This window comes from Dermatophagoides pteronyssinus, unplaced genomic scaffold (assembly GCF_027571235.1).
Source record: "Dermatophagoides pteronyssinus isolate colony J.1.1.1.1 unplaced genomic scaffold, Derpt_VIB-CSIC_2022.12 sq0006, whole genome shotgun sequence".
Lineage (NCBI taxonomy): Eukaryota > Metazoa > Arthropoda > Arachnida > Sarcoptiformes > Pyroglyphidae > Dermatophagoides > Dermatophagoides pteronyssinus.
In genome coordinates this window covers 237,305-264,231 of record NW_027461530.1, presented here as the reverse complement: position 1 = coordinate 264,231, position 26,927 = coordinate 237,305, and the positions used below count along the sequence as shown (strand labels likewise).

General features: G+C 28.8%; 5 protein-coding genes and 2 long non-coding RNA genes across 8 annotated transcripts; 4 read left to right on the top strand and 3 right to left on the bottom strand.

The window, feature by feature from the left end:
• Positions 1–12: 12 nt before the first annotated feature.
• Positions 13–2,912, top strand: IntS8 (integrator complex subunit 8). Its single transcript, XM_027338818.2, has one exon. It carries the CDS (start codon positions 131–133, stop codon positions 2,876–2,878), a length of 2,748 nt encoding a protein of 915 aa, XP_027194619.2. The 5' UTR covers positions 13–130; the 3' UTR covers positions 2,879–2,912.
• A 406-nt stretch (positions 2,913–3,318) lies between these two features.
• On the top strand, positions 3,319–4,572 carry LOC113789304 (uncharacterized). Its single transcript, XM_027338821.2, has 3 exons — positions 3,319–4,018; positions 4,084–4,318; positions 4,382–4,572. Exons 1-3 carry the CDS (start codon positions 3,754–3,756, stop codon positions 4,473–4,475), a joined length of 594 nt encoding a protein of 197 aa, XP_027194622.2. The 5' UTR covers positions 3,319–3,753; the 3' UTR covers positions 4,476–4,572.
• Positions 4,573–4,745: 173 nt separating this feature from the next.
• Positions 4,746–9,139, bottom strand: LOC113789308 (sodium/potassium-transporting ATPase subunit alpha-B-like). Its single transcript, XM_027338827.2, has 9 exons — positions 8,655–9,139; positions 7,638–8,584; positions 7,347–7,562; positions 6,989–7,258; positions 6,610–6,914; positions 5,913–6,505; positions 5,715–5,845; positions 5,546–5,647; positions 4,746–5,457 (listed from the first exon to the last, which is right to left on the bottom strand). Exons 1-9 carry the CDS (start codon positions 9,078–9,080, stop codon positions 5,337–5,339), a joined length of 3,111 nt encoding a protein of 1,036 aa, XP_027194628.2. The 5' UTR covers positions 9,081–9,139; the 3' UTR covers positions 4,746–5,336.
• Positions 9,140–11,124: 1,985 nt separating this feature from the next.
• Positions 11,125–14,771, bottom strand: Cbl (E3 ubiquitin-protein ligase CBL). The gene is made up of 8 exons (XM_027338824.2): positions 14,046–14,771; positions 13,254–13,795; positions 13,060–13,191; positions 12,845–12,982; positions 12,558–12,777; positions 12,132–12,488; positions 11,611–11,670; positions 11,125–11,549 (listed from the first exon to the last, which is right to left on the bottom strand). Exons 1-8 carry the CDS (start codon positions 14,316–14,318, stop codon positions 11,211–11,213), a joined length of 2,061 nt encoding a protein of 686 aa, XP_027194625.2. The 5' UTR covers positions 14,319–14,771; the 3' UTR covers positions 11,125–11,210.
• A 49-nt stretch (positions 14,772–14,820) lies between these two features.
• abs (ATP-dependent RNA helicase abstrakt) lies at positions 14,821–17,047 on the top strand. The gene is made up of 2 exons (XM_027338817.2): positions 14,821–14,980; positions 15,050–17,047. Exons 1-2 carry the CDS (start codon positions 14,924–14,926, stop codon positions 16,925–16,927), a joined length of 1,935 nt encoding a protein of 644 aa, XP_027194618.2. The 5' UTR covers positions 14,821–14,923; the 3' UTR covers positions 16,928–17,047.
• A 120-nt stretch (positions 17,048–17,167) lies between these two features.
• On the bottom strand, positions 17,168–18,556 carry LOC142645108 (uncharacterized). Of its 2 annotated transcripts, none has more exons than XR_012846287.1 (4): positions 18,293–18,556; positions 18,159–18,213; positions 17,972–18,096; positions 17,168–17,909 (listed from the first exon to the last, which is right to left on the bottom strand). It is a non-coding gene; the product is annotated as an uncharacterized LOC142645108 (long non-coding RNA). The 2 variants fall into 2 exon arrangements; XR_012846288.1 differs by having other exon boundaries at positions 17,972–18,092.
• A 185-nt stretch (positions 18,557–18,741) lies between these two features.
• Positions 18,742–20,142, top strand: LOC142645109 (uncharacterized). The gene is made up of 2 exons (XR_012846289.1): positions 18,742–19,720; positions 19,899–20,142. It is a non-coding gene; the product is annotated as an uncharacterized LOC142645109 (long non-coding RNA).
• Positions 20,143–26,927: the final 6,785 nt, after the last annotated feature.

Sequence of the window (26,927 nt, the reverse complement as noted above, 5' to 3'; positions counted from 1 at the left end):
AAGAGCGGTTAAATTTTCGATGTTTATATAAATCACAAGGATCGTTCATAAAAATAATTACAAAATGAACATTCGAAAAATAACATGTGTGTGATGAGCAAAAGAAAAGTTTTGAACAAACAACAATTTAATGGCTCCAATTGAATCCAAAATCAATGAACAAAATATGGAAAATAATAATAATCTTTGGGGTACTCATAGTTTATGGATTAATTTAGTAATTGATCCAAAAAGTTTGAATGAAGAATTTCTACAAAATCATAATGAAAATGAAATATTCGATCTGATGATTTATCTTATTCATAATGGTATTGCCATACAAGTTACATTAGTATCATTACATGGTAGTACAAATGTTGATGATATACAAAAACGTAATATTGAAATGAAAAAATTATTAACGATAAAATTCCTGTTATTTAAATTATTATCATATTTTCGTTGGAATTTATCCATAATTCATACAAATCTACCAAGTGTACATCAAGAATTTTGTTTTACTGAATTTAAAAAATATTGTGAACAAGAAATCAATGTTGTACCGGAAGATTGGCGAATATTTGCCGATCTAATCTATCATCGATGGATTGTTTATTTTGAACAGAAAAGTACATATCCAAATAAAAATAATACCAAAACAAATAATGTACAAAATCCAACAAATCTTGATCCATATACTGTACCGGCCGAAATGCAAGAAAATTTATTGAAAAAATTACAAACAACATGTCATTATTCGGTAAATGAAATTGAAAAATATATTAAACAATTAGAATCGAATGATATTGAACAGGTGATTATGCCAACATTTGATTGTTTTGTTGTTGTTGAACAAGATTTTCGTTTTTTTAATCATCAAAATATTATTCGTATCAATAAAAATGAATCACTTGATATACTTTATTATGATCTTGGTATTTGGAATTATATTCATGAAGATTATTGTAAAGCAAATGATTATTTTTCCAAAATTAAGAATAAATCTTCATATGAAAATTGTCAAGATTATCTTCATATAACATCATGTATGATATCGAAAAATTATAAATTTGGTGATAAAAAAATCAATGAAACATTGGATAAAAAATTGACAAAATTTCTAACATTTTATATCAAACAAAATAATGGTGATGATAATTATATTTGTTTGGAAAATTTTGATTATGAAAAAAATATTGATGGAAAAAAATTTGCACAAATTCTAAAGAATTTTTATCAAACTTGTAAAAATAATCCGGAAGAATTGTATCAATTTAAACGGCTATCAATTTATTTAATATTTAAATGTAAAAATTTATATGAAAATTTGGATCCAAATTTTCGTTCATTAATATTGAAAACAAATCAAAAACAAGATTTTAATGAAAAAAATGATAATGATATTATTGAAGAAGGTGAAATTCATGATGAAGATGTTGGTGGCCATTTAGATGATGATGATAATACTGATGATAATAATAATGATCCTGAACTCTGTATATTGCAAGCAACTGATCCGGAAAAAATTCTTAGCCTTATTCCATCGATTCAACATATACCATCATTGATGAATAATAAATGGAATTTACAAAAATTTGAATCAATTTTGGCCAATTATTCCAATACATTAAGCCAAGCGGATCTAAGAAAAATTCATATAATTTTAGCTAAAGCTAATGAATTACGAAAGGCAAAATATTTTCATGAATCAAGAGTACTTTATCTTTCATTACTTGAAGATATACAAGCATCACAACCAATTTTGGCTGAAACAATTCGTTATGAATTATTACAAACTGATTTGGAAAAATTTTTTTTCCCCAAATCCAAATCAAATACTCAACAAATTCGTGATTTGAATGCAAAATGTTTAGAATTTTGTCGTTATTTGGATACAAAAAAATTTGTTTATTTTAATGAATTGGCCGAATTGGTTTGTTTATTTCTGATTGAATATAATTGTAATAATTCAATTTTAGAAATGATTAATCATCCAGTCGATATGATTAGATTTGCATCATTATTATGTCATTTGACTATCAATCAAGATTCACGTGAAAATAAAGCTAAAGAATTTTGGGATTTTTGCCTAGGTTCATTTATATTACCAACATCAAAATATTCAAATAATTTTCCACGTATTATGTTTTCAATATCATTGGCTGATTTTATTTGTAAATTGAAAAAAAATATTATTGCTATCAATATGATTGCAGCAAGTTTAATGAAACTTTATTTTACAATCAAAGAATATTCATTGCAACCATTAACAATGATTTGTCGTAAATATTATGATCTATTTCCATCATCAATGTCAACCAATCTTATCAATTCGATTGATAGTCAATTATTAATCATTACGATTGATCAAACATTTCGTTCATTTATCTGTCTATTACCTGACGAAATTGTTATGACAAGATATTATACAGAATTTTTAATGAATGAAAATCAATATACACAAGCAATGAAATATTTACTTAAAATATTTATGTATCGAACATATTATTTTACACAATTTGAACATTTTACATCGATCGATGAATATATTATACAACAAATGTTAATTTGTGCAAAAAAATTAGATCATCATATTCTGGCAGCTATCCTTTATCAATTTCAAACAAATCCTGATTATGGTCATGCATTTAAAGAATTATCACAAAATAATTTTATCGATTCATCCGATGATCTTTATGATTGTATTTGGGATATAACTCTATTAGAATATTTAATTCATTATCATACACGACGTGGTGAAGATGAACGTAAACAAAAAGCAATACATCTTATATCACAATTAGATATTAATTCGAATAATAATGAATTTATTTTAGAACAAGCTTCGAATTTACGTAAATCAAAATTATTTCGTATGTTAGCTAAACAATATCTTTGAAAAATTCAAATGTGTTTTAATGATTAAAACCCTCGAGTAAAAATAAATAAATATCAAAAAAATGTTTCCATTTATAAAAATAATAACTTTTTCTATAAATAATTTATTTTTTTGTTTGATTGATTCTCAATGTTCATCGAATCAATTGAATGAATGTGTATTATTATCTTATAGTTTTTTGATCTAACCAAACACACTTTCTTTTTCACCACTTATTGACTTATTGATATCGAGGAAAATGTCAAGAAACAAGAAAAAAAAATTGATCCAAAAATATTTTCGGGCGTAAACCTGAAAATACAAACACCGAGAGAAAGAATTTCTATCTATCAATCTCTATGGTGTTTTTTGAAAAACATTTTTTTCCATTGGAAAGGTATTAAATATTGGTCGCCCAATATTTTTTTCTTTTCTATAACTAATTCCAATTCACTATATCGACACTGAATTGATATTCAATGTAGACCAAACAAGAAAAAAGAAAAAAAAATCACATGAGAAAATGATATTTGCGAAAACAAAAAAATCAAAGTTATGCATGGCCTAATTTTGTAATCAGTTTAGTTTAGTTAGTTAGTTTTTTTGCTGTGATGGGTTTTTTTCTGTTGTTGCGATATCCGCCTTTTTCATTCACCCTAATTTTCAATTCGAATTCGAGGACGTCAACAACAACGCTGATGATGATGATGACGGATGGATGGACGATCTCATAGGCAAAATAACAACAACAACAATGATTAAGAAAATAAGCTGGTGGAATCATACATAGGTATCATGAAACATTTGAATAACCAACATTTCGTTTTTTTTTCGGGAAAATTTACCTGTCTTTCAGCAAATCAGTGAAAGAATTGTGTAGCATCAACAATAATATAATGTCTACATATCCATATTCGGATAGTTTTGCTTTAATACGATCAATATTAATATTGATTGTTATATTCGGTATAATTGGTTCAATATCACAATTAGTATCCGGATTATTTGCATTGGCTAATGCACAAGATGTAACAACCATAGAACAACCAGAATCATTATTACCACCATCAATATTACCACCATCAACAACAATGAAATTGAATAAAATTCCCATAAATAATAATTATCATCATCATCAACAACAGGATCGAAAATCAGTCGGTATGTATTGATTGATTGATTGATTGATTTGAAAAATCATTGATTGATTGATTGGATTGATTTAGAGATGAGTGCTGTTGCAATGTTAATAATGGCATTAATATGTTTTACATTCGAATTGATTGGTTTGCTTGGTGCATTATTACGAAAAGTATCCGTTGTTTCAGTGTTTGCTGTTGTAATGGCCATTGCTATTGTTGTTAATTGTTTTATTGGTGATGGTGGTCTAAAATTATTGATAATTTTATTGAATCTTATTATGACAACATTATCCGGTGTTTTTGTTTTTATGTGTATTAGGTAAGGGGTTTCTTTTCCATTCATTCAACTAATCAAGAAAATTTTTGATCCCAAAAAAAACAGACAAAAAGAAATTGAAGCATATCGACAACGAAATTCAATGTCCATATCAGCTATTCATGATATGAGTGTATCACGTGACAGTGTTTATCATTGAAATTATCTCATAATATTCCATATATATTAGTTTTCAAAAAAAAACAACAGACATTAATTACAATTTTTAATTATTCATTTTTAATAATTACAAACAAAAATTTTTCCCTTTTTTGGTTATTTTCATCTTTTGTTTTTTTTTGTAAATATATTTCAATTTTTGTTCTTCCTTTTATGGATTGGCTACAATTTTTAACACAAACACACACACAATGGATGTTAAAATAACTTATTGTATCATTTTTAGAAATAAAATTACAAATTTTCTTTTTGTTTGTGTAAATTCATTATTATCATTACTTTTTGATTTTGGACAGCTGAAAAAGAAAAGAAAAAGTTTTATCATTTGGACGTGTTTATTTTGTTTGTTTGGTGTTCAGGTATTTTTATACAAATATTTTTCAGTAAGTAAGTGTTAGTTTTTTTTTTGGTTTAAAGTAAAATTTAAGATAGGTTAGTTAGGGGTTAATATAAGCTGTTTTTTTCTTGTTGAATATTTTGGCTGTTTATTGTTGATCACAAACATTAAGATAAATATGTTTATAGATCTTTCATTTAACACACACTTTCTCTCTCTCACTCTCACCCTTGCATTCTTGATTTAAATAAATATTTTTAGTTATTAATTATAATTTTTTTTTTAGTGAACATCAATTACAATCACACTATATTTTTTTGAAGAAAAAAAATTATTGTTATTTGACATCATCATTCATCATTCATTAATCATCTCCATTTTGTACATAATAAATATGATGATAATCGATTTTTTCCTTGTAAAAGTTATTATTCTTGTTGTTGTTTGATGTTATTTTTAAGGAAAATTGGTTGATTTTCTGATGTAGTCCTTTCCTCCTTAGAATCAATAATAAGTTTCTTGTTCAACCCAACCACCTGGACGACGACGTAATATAAAACGACGAATTTCATCATAAACAAATATTAATATTGAAAATGGAAATGCTGGTAACCACCATGCGAATCTATTTGTTTTAAAAGTTAGAAATATTATCAGGAATGAAATAGGAACATCATTGGATTGGATTTGTTTTTTTTTTGTTGAAAACTTACTTCAATGGATATAATCGAAGTAGAATGGGCATTCCTGGACAATATGATAAAAATGCTGCCAAAACTGTTTCGAATAATAGACCAAAATTTAAAGCCCAATTGCTATCAAAAATCAGAATGATTAAATGATTAAATGAGATTTGAAAAGAAAACAAAATTCCACTCTTACTTCATGCCCTGATGAATGATAGAATTTCGTCGTGTTTTACAGATAATCAAATCTGCCCATTGTACAACAACAATCGATACAAAAAATGCTGTATGACATGTATATTCAAGATCTTTTCTTGCTTTATATGTCTGGAAACAAAAAGAAAAGGATTAATATTTAAATTCTGTAATATTGAAAAAAATAACCCATCATTACCCATTCTTGTCCATAAGCATCAGGTAAATCATTAACAGCTTTTGAATCCCATGCTTCTCTTAAACCGAATATATAATCAGGTGTAAAACCAGATTCGGCCATAATAATAAAATAGGTAAAAAAACCAGCAGCCGCTTGTATCATACCGATTTGTCCATATGAAACCGATATTAAACGTTCATTAACTAATTTATCTTTCATAGGATTTCTTGGCTGTCGTTTCATAATATCGCTTTCGGCTTGTTCGTATGCCAATGAAATTGCCGGTACCATATCGGTACCCAGATCGATACATAATATTGTTACAGTTCCCAATGGTAATGGTACATTAAATATGATAAAAAATAAAAATGGAGATATTTCAGGTATATTACTAGTCAAGGTATATGCAATAGATTTTTTAAGATTGTCGAATATTAAACGTCCTTCTTCAACACCGGTTACAATTGATGCAAAATTATCATCCAAAAGAATCATATCGGCAGCTTGTTTTGATACATCCGAACCAGCTATGCCCATCGCAACGCCAATATCGGCTTTTTTCAATGCTGGTGAATCATTAACACCATCACCCGTAACAGCAACGATTTGACCTTTGAAATGTTCAAATGTTGGAATCAATCAATTAATCAATCAATCAATAAATTAATTAATTGTGTAAAAACAATAAGAGATTAACAACACATTGAACATTTACCTTGTCGTTGGCAACCTTCAACAATTAATAATTTTTGTTGTGGTGATGTACGTGCAAATACAATTTCCGTATGTTTATTGAGTATTCTATCTAAACGTTCTTCTTTCATATCTTTTAATTCTTGTCCATGTACAACAATAGCTTTTGCTTTACGTTGATCAACTTGTTCGATTGGTATATCCAAACGATTAGCAATATCTTCAGCTGTTTCGGTTCCTTCCGATATTATTCCAACAGCTTTTGCAATAGCTTTAGCTGTAATTGGATGATCACCAGTTACCATTATAACTTTGATACCGGCACTCCTTGATTACCAGTAATGGTGCAAGGTTAATAAATTTGTTTTTACTCAAAGGTTTATTTAACACACTCTACTTACCTACACTTGGCAACAGCATCTGGTACAGCAGCTCTTGGTGGATCAATCATCGATATTAAACCAAGAAAACGTAAATTATCTAATGGAAAATTTTCTTCATCCGGATCGAATGGATAACCAGGTGGATATTTATCGGCAGGCAATGGATAATCACAAAAACCAAGTACACGTTCACCAAGACCACCTAATTCCATATAAGCAGCATTAAATTCATTACGAAATTCTTCATCAATAATCTTATTTTCACCATCCAATAATACGGTTAAACATCTATTCATTTCCCCACCATTCCCCACCATTTATATTAAAAAAAATTGAATAAATTTTGAAGAAAATAAATAAAAAATAGGAAAATTACCTATCAAGAATACGTTCAGGTGCACCTTTCATACATAATAAATAACATGATTGTGGAATTTCTTCCGTTTCATGTATTGTAATATGATATTTATTTGTTGAATTGAATGGTACTTCACAAACTTTTGGATTTTTTCTTCGATATTCTTCAACATTACCCACATTTAATTCCATACATTTTAATATTGCCGATTCGGATGCATCACCAATACAATCTCTGTTGTGTGTTCGGTGGGGTTGAATAATTTTTGTTTAAAAAATAAACAAACTTTAATAACAAACAAACACAAACCTTTTCAATATAGGAACATCATCTTGATCGGGTTTAAATTCAGCACGACTACACAAACGACAAGCTCTACTTAATGCTTGCCAACCAATCGATGTACTTTGCTGTTGTTTACCGGATTGATCTTCAGTTGTATCGGCTTCAATAACATTACGATCATACCATAAATGTGAAACAGTCATACGATTTTGTGTTAATGTACCAGTTTTATCTGAACAAATTGTCGATGTTGAACCTAATGTTTCAACTGCTTCTAAATTTTTAACTAAACAATTTTTACTTGCCATACGTTTTGCTGTTAATGTTAAACAAACAGTAACTGTTGCTAATAAACCTTCCGGTACATTTGCTACAATAATACCGATTAAAAATATAACAGCATCTAACCATTCATAACCAAGTGCAAATGCAATTATAAAAAATGTAACACCAAGGAAGACAGCAACACCGGTTATAATACGAATAAAATGTTCAATTTCTTTTGCTATTGGTGTTTCACCCATTTCTAAACCGGATGCTAAATGTGCAATCCGTCCCATTATTGTACGATCACCAGTATTGATAACAATTCCTTGAGCAGTACCTTCAACACAATTTGTTGAAAAGAAAGCTAAATTTCTAGTTTCCAAGGGATTATCATGTGTAAGTTCGGGTGAACGTGTTTGTGCTTCTGATTCACCTGTCAATGATGAATTATCTACTTTACAACCTTGTGATTTTAATATACGAATATCGGCCGGTATACGATCACCACTTTTAATTTCAACAATATCACCAACAACAACTTCTTCAGCCGGTATTGTTAATTTATGTCCTTCACGTATAACCGTTGCATATTGTGGTACCATATTTTTGAATGATTCCATTATGGCTGATGATTTTGCTTCTTGATAATAGGAAAAACAACCGGTTATTATAACAACAGCAGCTAATACAATACCAAGATAAAGCTGTAAAAATGTTGAACAAACAAAAACAACGATTAATGCATTAATCAATGAATCAATCAATCAAAATTACATTGTCTGGTGGTGCATCTTCAGTGGATGTATGTTGAATGGAATAGGCAAAAAAACAAAGAACAGCACCGATCCAAAGTAACAAAGCAAAACCACCGAATAATTGTTTACAGAATTTAACCCATTCGGGTGTTTTTTTCGGTGGTGTTAATGCATTTGGACCATCACGTTCCAATACTGCTTTAGCTTGAGCATTTGTTAAACCTGATTCGGCATTTGTTTTCATTCGTAATACTAATTCTTCGATAATAATTTTATGTTCATCCATAATAACTTCTTTTTTAAGTTCTTCAATATTTTTTTCCTGTTCATCTTTATTATCTTTTGCATTATTACTATTTTGCTGTTGTTGTTGTTGTACACTACCGCCGCCATTTCGTTTTATTAGTGGCATAACTGCTGATTGAGTGGTAGGTGATTCGGTCATTATTTGATTGATTGATTGAAGAAAAATTGAAAAACGAAAATTCAAAAAATTAAAAAATTTCAAATAAAATTATTATTTGAAACATTTAAATAGTAACATCATACCCGTTTTGTATTGTTTTCTTTGTTTGTTTTGTATGTATAATTCGAACACACCAATCAATCAAGCAATTAATTGATTAACAACAGAAAAACACATTCAGAACAAAAAAAAGTTGAATTTAATTAAGTCAAATTTGATTTTGTAATTTGAAACAAAAAATTGTTTCCATTTTTTATTTATAATGTTTGGTCTGAGCAATCGATTGATGATGATTATGATGATGGAGGGTTCAATGAATCAATCAATGAATGTGATTATTAGGATGAATTTATGACATACATTCATTGGTGATGATTATATAACATATTTGCTGTTTGTTTGGTTGAATGATTTAATGACCTAGTGTAAATGACAAGTCAAAAAAGGAATATTCTCATAGTTTTTTTCAAAGGAAAAAACTTATGTGTGTGTGTGTGCTTTGAAGGAGACTAGTCATATCATTTTTGACACAATTCTGGTATGACATACAGAGAGAGAAGGAATAGCATCCAATTGAATCGAACAGAGAGAGAAAAAAACAACAAAAATCGATTACGCAAAAGAAATATACTGAATGTGTAGCAGATTTTTTATTTTTTTTTTTTGATTGGATGTTTCAACAACAACAACCAAACATTCATCGTATGATTTTCTATATGGACAAAATATTAGCCCAAGAATAAATGCCCGAAACTACCACCACCACCACCATCGTCATATGATATACAATATTTTTTTTGGGGATATTTTAATTCAAAAAGCGAAAAAATTCTGCAGAGAAATGATGCTAGTGAATTTTGTTGTTGAGCAGACGCTGTTGTTTCGACAAACAAACCAAACCAAGAAACACTTGGAACAGAATCCTTTTTTTTTCCTGTTTGGTTTGGACGCCGCATCATCTTCTTCTTCATTAGAAGATGATGAAGATTCTCTGTATAGTTTTCATTGCCTTTTTCGCTGCTGCTGCATCTTTTCAATTTCTATCAATTTCTTATGGCCAATTTCACACAATACAATGATTATTCTGCAAATATAACAATGTTGTTGTTTTTGTTGTTGTTGATGGTGGTTATATAATAATCATAATTATAATAATGATGATATATTCATTTGATGATGGAAATTATGTAAATGCTATCGGAATTATGTGTGCAAAGAATAAAGATTTGAATATAGAGATCTATAGAGAGATGAAGATAGAGAGAAAAAAACGAATGTAAATGCATTATTTTTTAAACATCCAGAAGAAAGACGAAAAAAAAATAAATATCAAATTGCAAATGAAAAATCATTTGAAGGAATCAACTTTCACAAGCATCTTCAACATTCATTCATTGACTATAGTCTATGTATATAGGTAGCATACATGAATATTATTATCAAAAACATTATGACAACCTGACATATCCAAAGAACAAGAAGAAGCGAAAAAATGATAATGTTGTTGATGATAATAATCAAATGAAAATGAAAATTATTATTAAAATAAAAAAAATATTCCGGAATTGTGTTTGAAAGATAAGATTTCATAAAAGGAAAGAATTTTTTTTTTTTGATGTTATTCTTTCATTCTCGTTTTTTCCATTGTAAATTAAATCACCAGAAATAGAATTTGTGAAAATTCAATTTCTCAATTTTCTGTTTTTTGGTTGGCTAATTTTCAAATGAAATTTTTAAAAAATTCTGTCAATTAAACAAGGGAAAAATTGATAAATAATGATGATGAATTGTTTTGAAAATTTATTGATAAAAAACCCAAAGAAAAAACAAACAATTTTCACTAATGTTTGGACTATCAAACAAACACACGCAATACAAAATTTATTTTAAAAAAATGAAATGAAAAACACATTATCTGATCATAAAGCAAATCATTTACAGTATACAAATAGGAAAAAGAAGAAGAAGATTTTTCTGTTTGTTTGTCAAACTTGTAATCTTTTTTTTTGGCTATTTTTTGATGTTTTGAACAACAACAACAATATATCATTGTTTATATTACATAATCTGATTAGCGGTTGATGTCATTCACAGAATGTTGACAAAAATCTATTTTAATATAGGCCATACTGGTGTTGTTGAATTATCATCGACTATTCCATTATTATGATTGTTGTTGTTGATTGTTTTCAACAACAACATTGGATGATGACATGATGATGATGATTGTTGTTGTTGTTGTAATGGAATTAAATCATCATTCGTCGTCGTCGCTGTTGTTGTTGTTTTTCGATTATCTAAATTATTCAACAATTGTAATGATGATGATGATGATGAAATGATGATTGGCTGATGTTTAGGTGTTGTTATTGGTGATGATTTTCTTGGTGGAATTGGTGGTGGCTGCTGTTGTTGCTGTGATTCGCCATTCATTGAACGTTGTCGATTCTGAACATATCGGTGATAATGAAGGTTTTTAAAAGAAAAAATCATTCAATCAAAAACTTGCCTCAATTTCCATAACATTATCCGGTAATGAATGTAATGATTCTATCCATGTATTTGGATCCTACAAAAAAATTGTTTTTCCAAAGGATTTTTTTTTGTTGTAAAAATGAAAAAATATTTTTTTCGTTAGTTTAGCGCAAACAAGACACACAAGACAATCAACTACGACTAAAAACAAAGACAAACAAAAACAGGGACAAATTTTCTACAAATTAAAAGGGTTATTTTTGTTATATTTTTTACTACAGAAAAATTTAAAAAAAAATCAAGCATCACCACAAAAAAAATCATAAACATAAAGCAATCGATATAAAGCAAAAAAAAAAAAAACAGAAATTTAAAATTTTAAAAATTTTGTTTTCGTTTTTTGGCAATCATGAATAATGGAATCATTTGGATGTTTAGTGTGTGTGTGTGTGTGTCACAGATAATAAGCAAAAATAATTTAATTTTTTTTTTTTGATTTTTGAGAAAAATTTTTGATTTGAACAAACATGCTTCAACAAACCAAACCAATCATACCTCGAAACAATTTTCACTTTCATCAAGATTATCTTGATTATTATTATTATTGTTATTATGATTATTACTAAGATCTTGATTTGTTGTTGTTGTTGTTGTTTTAGGCACATTATTATTATTTGAGGATGATGACGATGATGGATTATTATTATTAGTATTTCCACCACCACCACCACTGGTACTGGTACCACCACCACCATTAGAGGAATTGGCAGTTTTATTAAGATTTTTATTCTGTATGGAAGACATTTTCGGATGATAGGATATTCCTCCACGTGGATCAAATGGATCAACAACCACTTGTTCGGTTCCTTTAATTTCCGCACGACAAAATGGACATCCTTGACCTTCAGTATCCTGAATGAATGAATAATAAATGAAAAGTGAGATGTTTTTTTCATCAAAAAATTGTTCAAAAACACATACCTGCCAAGCATTCAAACAAGGTGTACATAATAAATGACCACATGGTTCAATACGAATATCTTTATCATTTTCGGCACATATTTTACATAATTGAAATGTTGATCCCATTTCACAATATAATTCATATTGTTCTTGTGTAACACGAATATGATCTTCAGGCATCGATGTTACAGCTAATGTTAGATCAGGATTTATATTTCGTCCATCTGGATATCGATAACTATATCGGGTAAATGAAAAAAATATCTTAATCAAATAAAATAAAATAGGAAAAAATTAGCATTTACAATCCTTCACGATAACCATCCAATAATGCTTGACAAAGTGATTTATTTTGTGGTATTGTTTGTAAAATATTACCATCAGGTGTTACATAACCAATAGCCCATTGACCAAGTCTTGTACATGATAATCGAAATACATAACTACAAATGAAAATGGAATGTTATCAATTAATTTTACAAATGTCAATCGAAAAATCAAACAAGAAAAAAAAACAAACCTTCCTGGTTTATTAATATATTTTTGTAAACGTGCTTTCACTTCATCATAGGTAAGAAAGGCAACATAACCAGGATGTGTTACGGCTAATATTTGCCAATTTTTTAGCAATGTTGACCATGGTTGAAAAAGTCTGTGGTGGATAAACATTAATCTTTCATCAAATTATCATTCCACAAAACAACAAAAACAAACCTGGTAAAAACATCAAATTCAAAATTGGAAATATAATCATTACAGGTAAGATCGATAGTTGATTTTAATGCCATTGCTTCTAGGCTTGAACTAATCTGATGAGTTTGATGTAATGCTTGTCGAAAAAATCTCCATGGTACAATAGTACGATCACCGAATGAATTTTTCCAAAAATCAGCTGCATCCGATTTTGTTATACGAAAATTATCGGCTGCAAATGAACCATTTGGAAATATGGCTTTAAGCTCGGATAACATATGACTAAATACCAATGATAATTTGGTTAGATTACGACGATAGGTACTTGTTTCATCAAACATTTTTTCTTTTCCTTCTTTAAATAATTTTATAGCTTGTTTACATTTTTTATTTAAATTTTCTAAAAATATACGAAAATATTCATTTTCATCTAAAATATTTAAACGATCTTCATGTTTACTATAAACAGTTGTTAAATGTTGAAATGTTTCAGGTAATATATCCAATATGAATGGTGGTGAATTTTTTAAATTCATTCGGCTATGTTGACAAAGTTTGACAACCTAGTTCAAAATCAAAAAAAAAAAAAAAGATTAATCAATTTTTTTTTTTGCAATGAAGAAACGAAAAACAAAATCATTTTCCTGTTCTACAATCAACAAGAATAAAGCAGATTAAAAAAAAGGAAATGATTACTATTGGCAACCACCAAATTGACTAAAAATTGACATTTTTTTTTATCGAGGAAAAAATGCACTTCCTTCGCTTGTTAAAGGAAAACAAAAAAGAAAATCCTCTCTTTTCGCCGCTTACCTTATTCATATTTTTATAAGTTTTTTCAAAATTTCTTCGATCAACGGTTGTTTTCTGTGTTGACATAGCATCACTAAATGATTGTTGTAGTTTTGTTATTAATGATGTTATTGTTGTTGTTGATGATGGTTGTGTTCTTTGATGTTGTTGATGATGATTTCCTCGAATATTATTGTTGTTATTATTGGAAACATTATTATTATTATTATTAGCAATATTATTATTAATGCTATTAATATTATTGATGTTTGGAGTATTCATATTCAAAGCCATTTTTGATTGATTATTGGATCAGTTACAAAATTCAAATTCAGATCATTAAAAAAACCGTTTTCAAATGAGGAAGAATGAAACATTAAGGGAATAAATCGTAAAATGATATTGCTAATAGTCGATGATAGTTATCACACATTGTTCTTCGTTGGGGAGAAGAAGAATCGAATCAAAAAAAAACGATATGCCAGGAATATATTCAAGGAAAAAAAGCTTTGATGGTGAATCGCTCGAATTTGAACGGCTAAAACATTTTCAAATTAAGATTTTCAAATTAAATGTGCAAATAAAGAAGATAGTTTAAAATAAATTATAAATAAGTTAAATAGAAAACATTTCATTCCGTGTACCATAGTACACATTGATCATGATGATGATAATATCGTTTTGAAATGAATAACATATTCTTTTCGTTCACCATCATCATCATCATTATCATCATTAAACTCAAACATCAAAAACATCACACACCAAAACACAGTGAGAAGGAAAAAAAATCGATTGTTCATTTGCTATCACTATCGATAGTTGTCGTCGAAACAATCGAATCGAATATTTCATCATCGATGATGATGAAATGAAGAATTTTTCTTTTGGTAAACAAAATGGATCAAAAACAGAATCCATCATCGACGGATGAAAATTTAAATTCATCAAAAAAGGTATGATCTATTTTGTTTCTTGAATAATTTAATCATATTCGGTCTTTTTTTTGTCGTTTGCTGTCACAGAGATATAGACGTTATTCGTCGGATGAAAAAGATGATGATATTGAATCTGATTTGGATAGTTATGTTCCATATGTACCATTAAAACAACGACGACAAGCAAAACTTGCTGAAATTAGTCATAAAAAATTACTGATTGCAGGACATCCAAATGAAGAAGATAAATCACAATCATTACCTGGTTCGGATGATGAATCATCACAACATGCAAATCAAACAAATGATGTAGATGATTTGGAAAAACTTCGACGTGCTAAACTAAGTTTATTGGATCAACATTCCGAATTGAAGAAAAAAGCTGAAGCTAAAAAAGAAAATGATATTGAAAAACAGTTGAAAGAAGAGGAAAAAATATTGGAAAGTGTAGCCGAAAAGAAAGCTTTGATGGCTGTATCCGAATTGGCCAAAGGAATTCAATATCAAGATCCGATTGAAACATCGTGGAAAGCACCGAAATATATATTGAAACGATCGGAAGAAATGCATGAAAAAATTCGACAAAAATATCGTATCACTGTGGAAGGTGAACAATTACCACCAACAATAAAATCATTCAAATCGATGAAATTTCCAAAATGTTTACTGAATAGTTTGAAAAAGCAGAAAATCAAAAAACCATCTCCAATACAGATGCAAGGATTACCGGCAGTACTTTCTGGTCGTGATATTATTGGCATTGCGTTTACTGGTTCAGGAAAAACATTAGTTTTTGTTTTGCCAATAATTATGTTCTGTTTAGAACAAGAATATAAATTACCATTTCAACGAAACGAAGGTCCATATGGTTTAATCATAGTACCATCAAGAGAATTGGCTAGACAGATCTTTGAAATAATTGAATTTTATAGTCAAAGTATTGTACAATTGGATCGAAAAATGCCTCGATTACGTACATGTCTTTGTATCGGTGGATTATCGATAAAAGAACAATTGGAAACAATCAATCGTGGTTTACATATTATGGTCGCAACACCTGGTCGTTTGATTGATATGTTGGAGAAAAAAATGGTCAATCTAAATGTTTGCCGTTATCTTTGTATGGATGAAGCTGATCGTATGATCGATATGGGTTTTGAAGAAGATATACGTACAATATTCTCGTATTTTAATGGACAACGACAAACACTTTTATTTTCGGCTACTATGCCGAAAAAAATACAGAATTTTGCACGTAGTGCTTTGGTCAAACCGGTAACCATTAATGTTGGAAGAGCTGGTGCCGCATCTAAAGATGTTGTACAAGAAGTAGAATATGTTAAACCAGAAGCAAAAATTGTACATCTTTTATCATGTTTGCAGAAAACTGAACCACGTGTATTGATTTTTGCCGAAAAAAAACAAGATGTCGATGCTATACATGAATATTTATTGCTTAAAGGTGTTGAAGCAGTTGCTATTCACGGTGGTAAAGATCAAGAAGAACGATTACGTGCAGTAAATGAATTCAAAAGTGGTGAAAAAGATGTATTGGTTGCTACTGATGTTGCATCAAAAGGATTAGATTTTCCTGAAATTAAACATGTTATTAATTATGATATGCCTGATGATATTGAAAATTATGTACATCGAATCGGTCGTACTGGTCGTTATGGACAGAAAGGTATTGCAACAACATTCATCAACAAATCAGTTGATCAATCCATACTTTTGGATCTTAAACATTTGTTAATTGAAGCTAAACAAATATTACCACCATTCTTGATTGCATTGGAATCGGATAGTGAAAAATATTTGGAAATGGGTGATGAAAAAGGTTGTTCATATTGTGGTGGTCTGGGTCATCGTATAACTAATTGTCCGAAATTGGAAGCCATCCAAAACAAACAGGCATCAAGTCTTGGACGTAAAGATTATCTTGCAAGTGGTTCGGCCGATTGGTAATCGATCATTTCCAAAGTTTTTTTTTGTAAATTTATTTGATATTATTGTCGATAGATGTCACCAATCAATTCATATTTTCATAATTTTATTTTTCAAAAAAAAAAAAAATACTTTTTTTTTGACAAACAGAAGAAAATAAAACAAACTTCTAGCACTAATGATGATGATCATTATTGAATTTTATTTAATTCTCTCTCGGTGTGTGTATGGTTTCTTTGGTTTGATTTGATTGTTTGTTTGGTTAATCCATTCTCCATTTTGTAGGCAAAACAACGAAAATAAGTAGGGAAAAAAAGAAATCCTTTCGAATCAAAATAATGAAGGGTTTTGCTACCAAAAGAGAGAGAGAGAGAAAGGGTTATTACACTATTGTGTTGAGTTTTTGTTTTTTTCCGAATAAACCGATGAAAATCTTTTTTTTTCTTCTCGTTTTTGATTTGAAATGAACAAAGTACGAAAACAAATGAGAAACAACAGAAAAAAACAAGTTGCAAAACGTAAAAACGTAATAATCATAATAATAATAGTATTAAAGTAATCAGAATTGATTCTTTTGGATGATCAACCAACGATTTCGATTGAATGTTTTTGTGTAGGAGTGTGTGTGTGATCATTATCATCATTATTTTCATTATTATTGTTATTTTGAAACATCAATTGGAAGAAAATTAGACAGAACAAAAAAAGGGCTAAAAAATTGTATGTTTTTCGTTTTTTTTTCTTCTGATTCTCAATACCATCATCATATAGATATTGAAGGCCAACAAATTCGGATATCGTTTTTCCTGCTGGTTAAATCACGATGAAAACGTTGAGCAACATTATTATCCAATTGGTTTCATTTCATTTCATTATTCTTGGTATTTTGTTGTTGTTGTTCAATAGTAGTCATGAGAAAGAATACCATTAACGATAATATTATTGGCCATTGGAAAAGAAAAATTCTGTAAACTAAGTGCTATTTTAAATGGATACCCATATTCTATGAGAAAAAGAAAAAAAAAGAATAAAATTAGCGAAAAATAGATCAGAATCGAAAACAACGTATGTTATTATTATCCGAAACGTTTTTTTTTGTTTGTTTTGGTTTTGGATTCTTTTTGATCATCAGAAACAGCAGCAGCAGCACCATATAGTTAACCCTTTTCTCGTTTTGCCATTTATTCTGACTTAATGAAATGGTGAAAATGAAACTGAATGAAAAAACAAAAAATAATGAAGTAAAACGTACATTTTCTTTCTTATTCGTTTTTGTTTTTCATTTTCATTTTATTCTTCTTTTGTGCCTATAAACAAAAACAAAAAAACGGTTATAATGTAGGCGAAGAATTTTTTTTTAGGAACAAAATCATCATCATCATATACCATTATCATTGATAACAAATGGTGAATCCAGTTGTTGTTGTTGTTTGTTGTTGATAATATTGTTTATTGTGTTAAATAATTTGAGAAAAGAGAATGGTCTCTAGAGTTTACCATTGATGATGATGATGAAAACAGAAAAACAGAAAAAAAGTAAAAATAAAATAAAATAATCACCATCTCATTTAAACTCGTTAATATAAAAACTCAGTCAAAAACAAAAAACAAAAAAAAAACAAAATAGGAAAAAATGATCGTTTACAAAATGATGGAGCAAACAGAAAATTCATTGGAAAAAAAGGAAGGATTCTTTCGAATGTTTGTTCGTTCGTTCGTTCGTTCGAAACTATTTCGACAATAAATGTAAAACCCTATTGGCAATGAGAGAGATGTGCTGTGTTTTTTGGTGAAAATAGCAAAAAAAAAAAAACAAAAACAAAATTCAAAAAAGAAAAAGAAAAAAAAATATTTGTAATCATCATCAGTATCTGTTTTGTTTTTCTATATATGAAAATAAATAACAAACTTTGCTATTAATTCATTTTGGTTGTCCAATTAGTTTGTTTTTTGTTTTTTTCATTTATTTACAAACCGAACCCGAAACAAACAAACAAACAAATGAACTAACTAGCGAGCGAATGAGAGCGAGCCATCATCCAATTTTCGACCCATAATTTTTCAAAACAAAAAATAAAACAAAAGCCCAAAGCTATTGAAATGAATGGGATGTGTGTGTGTGGACGACTAGGTTGATGACGACCCTTAGAGAAACCATATTGGACCATTTTTTTTCTTCTTTATTTCAAAACATACCATAATGAATAACGACTCCCAAATGAAAAGAAGATGCTCGAAGAGAGGAAAAGAAAAATGTTTTAGATGAAACAAATCGAAAATGAAAATAATTTACAAGTCACATTCAACGGTTCATCTTTCCGAAACGAATATAGAGAATCGGCTATTTTCATTTCGGAGAATAGATAGATGATAATAGTCTATATTAACAAAAAAAAAAAAAAATCGCGAACCAAATTAATCTTTGTTGTTCGAATTCGAATTCTCTCGAGTTAGCGAGAGGTCATTTATTGTTTTTTTTTGTTTTTCTGTTTTTCGTTTTTTTAATTTACAACTCTCATATCTTACATCAGTAATATTGGAAAATGGTTTTTCCTAACTGTTTATTTGTTTGTTTGGTGAAGAACCAGAACCAGCGAAAAAATCAATGGTTGACCATTTATAGTCATTCATTCATTTTCACACTGATTCTATCATCATCATCATTAAATTCGACACTCAATTTATCTATTTATTTCGGGCAATTGAAGAAAACATTTTATTTGGATATAAAAAAATAAAATAAATAAATAAATATCGATTCTGGATTCTCAATTCGAACGTTTGTTTGGTCGGTTGGTTGAATAGATTTTAAACGTAAATATTTTTTTCAAATACAGTGTTGTATTTTGATATTGATGATTTTTTTTTGTAGTGTTAAAATTTTAATGTTTTGGCTGATTTAAACTTTTGAATTTTTGTTTTTTTCTTTCTTTTCTTTTCTATTATTTATGTTTCAACATAAAAAAAATCAAATGGATCATTTGTTTTCAAGTTTTTTTTTACTATTACTTTCGCTTTATCGCTTGGATCTGGAAAACAATTCGGAATTTGATGTTGCTCGTATGATGATTCGAATGTCTCGTGAAACCATTACGTGGTTACTATCAATATGTTTTTTTCTGTTTTTTTTCGACTTTGGTTTATTCATTGTCATCATCGTTGTCACAGCGAAAAAAATATTTCCGAATAATAAATACATACAGTGAGTGACACCCCCATCACTATCATCACCACCATCGATTTTACCACCCTCACCATCAGAATCGAATACTATCGATATCCTTTGCCCAAAAAAAAAAAATCAGTGAGCTTGACGTTCGATTCGATTTTTTTTTTTTTTTTTTTTTTTTTTTTTTTTGGTATAAATTCTGGAACCCAAAAGAAAATCTTTTGCCTTCAAATGTGATGTATCCAAGTCGAAACAAAAATCTTCGACATTTTTTCTGGTTCATCTGTTGTAAAAAGTAAAAAAACATCAAAAAAAAAAAATTTCGTTCACATTTAATTCGTTTCGAAAAAAAGCAAAAAAAAAATTTATAACTTGCCAATTCTCCGGAGAGATTTCTTCGCTTTTTACTTTTTTTTTCGCCATCCAACCAACCAGCTTCATCATCATCATCATTCGTTCCATCATTCTATTCTGTTTTTTTTTTTTTTTTGCTCGTTGTTCGTTGCATGACTTTTAAATTAAAGTCAGCAAAAAAAACAACAACAAGACAACAACAACAACAACAGAAGCAAGAAAAAGATGAAAAAACGTGGTATCCAAGAATCGAATATCTGGAAACGATTTGCTGGTTCGATCAGGATGATGATCGGTGATCGGTTATGTTTGATGGGTCATTGCCATTCGATTCGATTTGATTCGATTCTATTGTGACAAATGATGATGATATAGTAGAGTGAATATAGTCGTCGATTTAGTTGAATCTAGTTTACGGTAATCATCATCATCAACATCGAAGGAAGGAAACTTGAAAAAAAAGTTTGCCAAAAAAATAACATTTCGATTTTCTGCTGCTACTGTTTCTACTTGAATGAAAAAAAGAATATCGATGATGATTCGACAAATCACTCATTCAATTTATGGTTTTCTTTCGATAGCGATTTTTTTCTATAGTGAACTTTCAAGAAAAAAAATAAGGTAATATTTTTTTTTTATATTTGAAAATATATGTTTCAGGGGAAAAAAAGAATAATTTTATAGCCCGATGATAAATCATCGAAACAAAAAACGATAGGAAACATTAATTTCGACATTTCTAATAATAATAAAAATAACTCATTATAATTAATGTTGTTTGGTACAATTTTTTGTTTTTGTTTTCGTTATTTACGATTTACCGATGATGGTGAAGAAAAAAACATTTTAGAATGGCGCCCAATTGATGTCAATTTCGAAAAAATGCGCACACCTACGCACACTTACTTTTCCTTGAAAGCCAAATTTAAGCGAACAGTAATAATAATGTTTAAGGCAAACGATTTTTCATATATTTTTCACATTTTGTTTTTGGTTTATTTCATCATTTCGTTATATATACTTTTTTTTCCCTGTTTTATTCATCATCATAATTTTGCAATATTCTGGTATAATGATACCTTTTTTTTCTGGTTTCGAGCTGAATGACTGACTGACTGGTTGATTGCCCATTTGTTTTCCTTTTTTTTTTTTTTTTTTTGATTCTTGCATTTCGATTCTATAAGGCACCATTCCAACAACAACAACAACAAAAAAAACGAGCAAATAGCAAAAATGAAAAAAAGAATCATCATTTTTATTTTTATTTTTTTTCTGTTGGCCATATTTTGTCCCTAAGGATTATGTCGCATCGTAAAGCATCATCATTCTCAACAGCCAAACCAACAACAACAACGATGATGATGATCAAAACTCATTTCGGTTTTTGTTGTTGTTGTTGTTGTTGCTGGCTAGTGAATGAAAATGAATGAATGAATTTGGAAATGTGAATTTTGTCTGAATTTGGAATGATGATGATGATGAAAAAAGAAACGAAAATCATATTGGATGAAAATAATGTTCGTTTTCGTTCGTTAAATTATATAAATGGAAACCCACACACATAAACAAATCATATCCAAACAGAGAAAAAATAAGAATAGAAAAGAGAATGGAATAGCATCAAACGACAAAACAAAATAGATAAACAAACAAACAACAATAATAATAATTTGAAACATTGAAAATGTAGGATGATTTACTATTTATTAGTGATCGATACACACAGGTAGATATCATTTAATGACGATGATTATCATTAGATAGAATGAGCAAAAAAAATCATAAAGTTTTGGTTTGGCTTGGCTTTTTCCTTGTTACTTGGTTATCTTTCTTTTGCATTTCTTTCGCTATTCAAGACAAGAAAAACATTAATAATTCGGTATCCATTCATTCTATTATCTAAGGATACAAATTAAGTGATGATGATGATGGTCGGGAAATTTTCTTTTTCTTTTATCATTTTTGATAATGGAATTGAATTGAGAAAAATGAGATTGAAAACAATGAAGATGATGATGGAAAAATGGTAATCATTTTTCCACATCATTCATTCATTCATAAACGATTCCACTGTTGATTCAAAGTTTGATGATCAAATTAGAATTTTAAATCATGATGGTTATTTATTTATACGAAAATGAAAATAACCCACTTAATAATTCACTACGGCGCGAATGATAAAGTTATTTTTTTTTCATTTTTGAATTTTGAATTTTTTTTTATTTCAAATTTGATCAAAAAAGAAAGGATGCTAATGGTGTTGATGATCATCATGTGATGATGGCAATCGATTTTTTGTTTGAATGAAAGCTTTTTTTTCCGGAAAAATTTTCTCTTTCTCGGGAAATTTCCATTCAATATATTATTTCAAAAGAATTTGTTTTTTTTCTATTTATTTTTGAATTTTTTGAAAATTTTTAAAATTCATATTTTTTTTCCACCATTCATTCATATCATCAGAATGTCAAATTCTGTCTCTCTCTTTTTAATTTAATATTCAGACTTTTCATTGTTATGATGATTTTGTTGTTGTTGTTGTGGTCACCGTATGTGTACCGAAAGAATTGGTCAACAACAACAACAACAACAATAGAATCGAATTGGTTTAGAGAATATGGAATATATTCTCCATTCCAATTCGAATCTAGCAATGGATGGTTTGTTTGTTCAACATCCAACAACAACATTACATAACATAACATTACAAACCAAACAACACACACGATGGGTCAACAAAGTTTGAACCCAAAATAGTAGAAAGGAAAGGAAAAAAACCATTAAACAAACATTGTGATGATGATGATGATTAACAAAAAAAAAAAAAAAAAAAAAACACACATAACCAGATTGACCCAAACCAAACCAAACGACAATGATGATGATGTTTATAATAATAATGTCTACCTGATGATAATAATTTTATACAGTAAATTTTTTTGGTTTTGTTTCTCGGTTTTGTTTGTTCAATGTATTGACTGACCATCATCATCATCATCATCGTTTTCGTTTGTTTGCTTGCTTGTTGTCGATTGTTGAATAGAGAGAGAGAGAGAGAATGTTTGAAAAAAAATCCCATAAAATAGATTCCCAAATATATCCAGAAGAGAATCCAAAGAAGCCTACGGTCATATCATTTTTTTTTTTTTTGCTTTCTTTCTTTCTCTGGTTTTAAATGTCAAACATTTTTTTTCATCTATGATTCTGTAATTCTGTAAAACAAACGATAAAACACCACAAAATCATCAATCCAATTCAATGACGATGACCGAATATTTATTTATTTATGTACAATCCAGTTTAGTTTAGTTTAGTTTAGTTTTAGTTCAAGTTTAGTTTCCAATTCAAAGTTTTCGAATCGAATCAAAATAAATGAAAATTGACAGATTGATGATCCATTTTATTTCCTTTTGGTTACCATTTTTCCTACGATGATGATGATGAAAAATGAATTTAAAATGCTAACAAGATTCTTTTTGGGCTTTTTGTTTGCGTTTGAAAAAATTGTTTGACAAATTGCTTTAAAATATTCAATTTTTCCATAATAAATTTTCCGTTTTTCAAGATTTTTTTTCAGCCAGATTTGACAGGAGAGAGAGAGAGAGAGAGAGAGAGAGAGAGAGAGAGAGAGAGAGAGAGAGAGAGAGAGAGAGAGAGAGAGAGAGAAAATGGTAAATCAAAATTGTTCCTTCGTAAATAATAATTGAATTTTGAATCTTTGAATGAAAATTGTTTTCGGAAACTTTTTTTCCAGAAACTTTCTTCATTATGAAAAAAATGTATCAAAACAGAAATTATTATTATTACGTTGTGGTTTTTTTTTATTCTTTCCAAATCATTCATTTGAAATTGTTGTTGTTTTGATCTATTCTCTTCTCCCCCACGCAAAAAAACAAACATCAATTGTTGCTTTTTGCTAAAGTTTGTCACTCATTTTGCCAACAACAACAACAAAAACTGAAAAACTAAAGAGAATTCCTTCGGGAAGTTCATTAGATTTACTGTATATTGGTTGGTTGGTTGATTATAAGTTGCTTAACTTTTTTTTTTTGTTTGGTGAAAGATTCTTATTTTGTTGTCTCTCTGTGTATGTATTTTGGTATTTTCTCTCGGGAACTTCAAAATTTTGTTGTTGTTGTTGGTTGCTACATCATTACAACTGGTTAAATTAGCCAGTTTTCGTTGTTCGTTTGTTGTTGTTCATTTCACATCATATTTATTTATTGAAACAAAATTGAATGGTCACGATGAACAATTGAATGACGACAACAAACAACAAAACAACCAAACAAACGTCATTTCTTTTTTGTGGCTTTTGATGTCTGGTTGGTGATTGTAATCATTCAGTTTAGCCAGCCAGCCAGTCATTCAATGTGGCTGCAAAACCCGAGAAAAAAATTCTAGTTCAATTCACAATTGGCATCTTTACATCGTCATTCGGACATTGGATGGTCTTTTTTGGTTTGCTGATTGCCAACCCCATATAAATTCCGTGTTTGTCCCGTTTACACACAGAGAATAAGATCTGATAAGAGGAGACAGAAATCGAAAAGCAAGCAACGAGAAAAAACCTCTGTAAATTGGGCACAAATTAGATTCAGTTTTTTATTTTCACATCTTATCACAGTGCTTATTAGCTTGGTTCATTATTTGGTTTTGGTTTTATTTTTGGATGATTCTCAAATTTCTTTCAGTGATGGTCAATGTGTGATAAAATAAATTAAAATTACCCACCACTAACGAGAAAGAAAAGAAAGCGAAAAATCACCTTCAAAACATCATTGGTAATCTTTTTTTTGTGGTGATCAAAGAAATTAGTAACATCCAGTGTTTATTATTATTTGAAGTCAGAATGATCGAAATACTTTTTACATAAACACAACATGGAAGCACACACAGCAACCAATACAAAATTAATCAATATCGATCACTAATATTGGTGGTATTTTTTCCCAATTAATATTACTGTTTGTTTTGGGTACATAAAGATAATTTTAATTAAAACCAAAAAAAAACGAATTAATTTCCTATCATCATCAATCTAATGATTTTTTTGTTCGCTTTCATTTGAAAATTTTTTCCAAAGCCAAAAAGTCAATCTATTTTTTTTCATTACAGTATTTTGGCCGTTTGCATCAGTCAGATTTTTTATTTCTTTTCTCGTTTTCTCATTTGATATAATCTTTATAATGATATTCAGTTTGATTGTTTTTCGTTTCTTTTTTCGTTTCGTTTTTGCTTCATTACAATATTGAATGAATGTGAATGTAATTAATGAAGAAATATTTTGGGAAAAAATATATGTTTCATAATTATAATCATAATAATTTATCTTTTTTTATTATCAAAGCGTAACTTTAGAGAAAGTTTTTTTTCATTCAAAAATGATTTCAGAAACTTTTTCCCAGCGCACTTTGTTTGCCTGCCTTTTTCTCCTATTCTCTCTTCTCGATCACCAGAAAATAACAAAAACAAAATTCATTCAATTGGGATTTGGATCGCTATAATTTTTTTTTGAAAAACAAAAAAAATTGTTTTAATTAATCCATATTTATTCATGAAATAATATATTCCATATGGACCATCATCCATTCAGATATCAAAACAAAAAAAAAAAGATGCACCAAGATATGATGGTTATGGCAAAACAAAAAAAAAAACTCAATTTTGGTTCATAATCATCATCATAATGATGATTATGATTAACATTTTTAATTAAAGTTTTGGTCCCCAATTCATTCATTCAATGATGATGATGATATTCAAATGAAGAATTTCCATAATTTTTTTCATATTTTAATCGAGATCCAATTAATGATTATGAAACCCAATCAAGATTGTCATAGTAGTTTTCTTCTTTTTGGTAAAGAATAAGTCCCATTAGAGAATATTCCTGTGTGTGTGTGTTTCTGTAATTCATTTTTTCAATTAAAATTAACTTTTTTTTTCTCCCATTATAATTTATTTTTTGCAGGAAAATATTTCCCGGAAAACAGAATAATTCCCGTAATGTCCGAATGTCTTATGATTTTTCTTTCATTTTGTTTTCGTAATCTTATGATTTTTGGAAGAAAATTTTGCCTTTTCCCCTATACACTGAGAAAAAAGTCCAATTTGGATGCCGTAATAACGCCAACATTGAGGTATGCACGCCATCAAAAAAAGCATGTAAATGTGTTAGCGATTGGCGTGCAAACCTCAAAAAAATTGGCGTGTGCAAACCACACTTTTCTCTCAGTGTATGATTGATGATAATGAAAGTTATTGGTTTATTCCGGAAAAAATATTACATTTTTTTTCTGCAAATGAAATTATTAATTATTTACGAGAAAATTTCTTGATTTTTTCTCGGGAATATTTCTCAGCCAAATACTGTCATTTTCATTTTTTGCCAATATTTTTCTTGACAAGTGACAATTATGAAAGCACATTTTTTTCTCGTATTCCTATCCTAAATTATTTACAAGAATTTTTCGTTTTCAGTTTCGTTTGTCGTGCAAA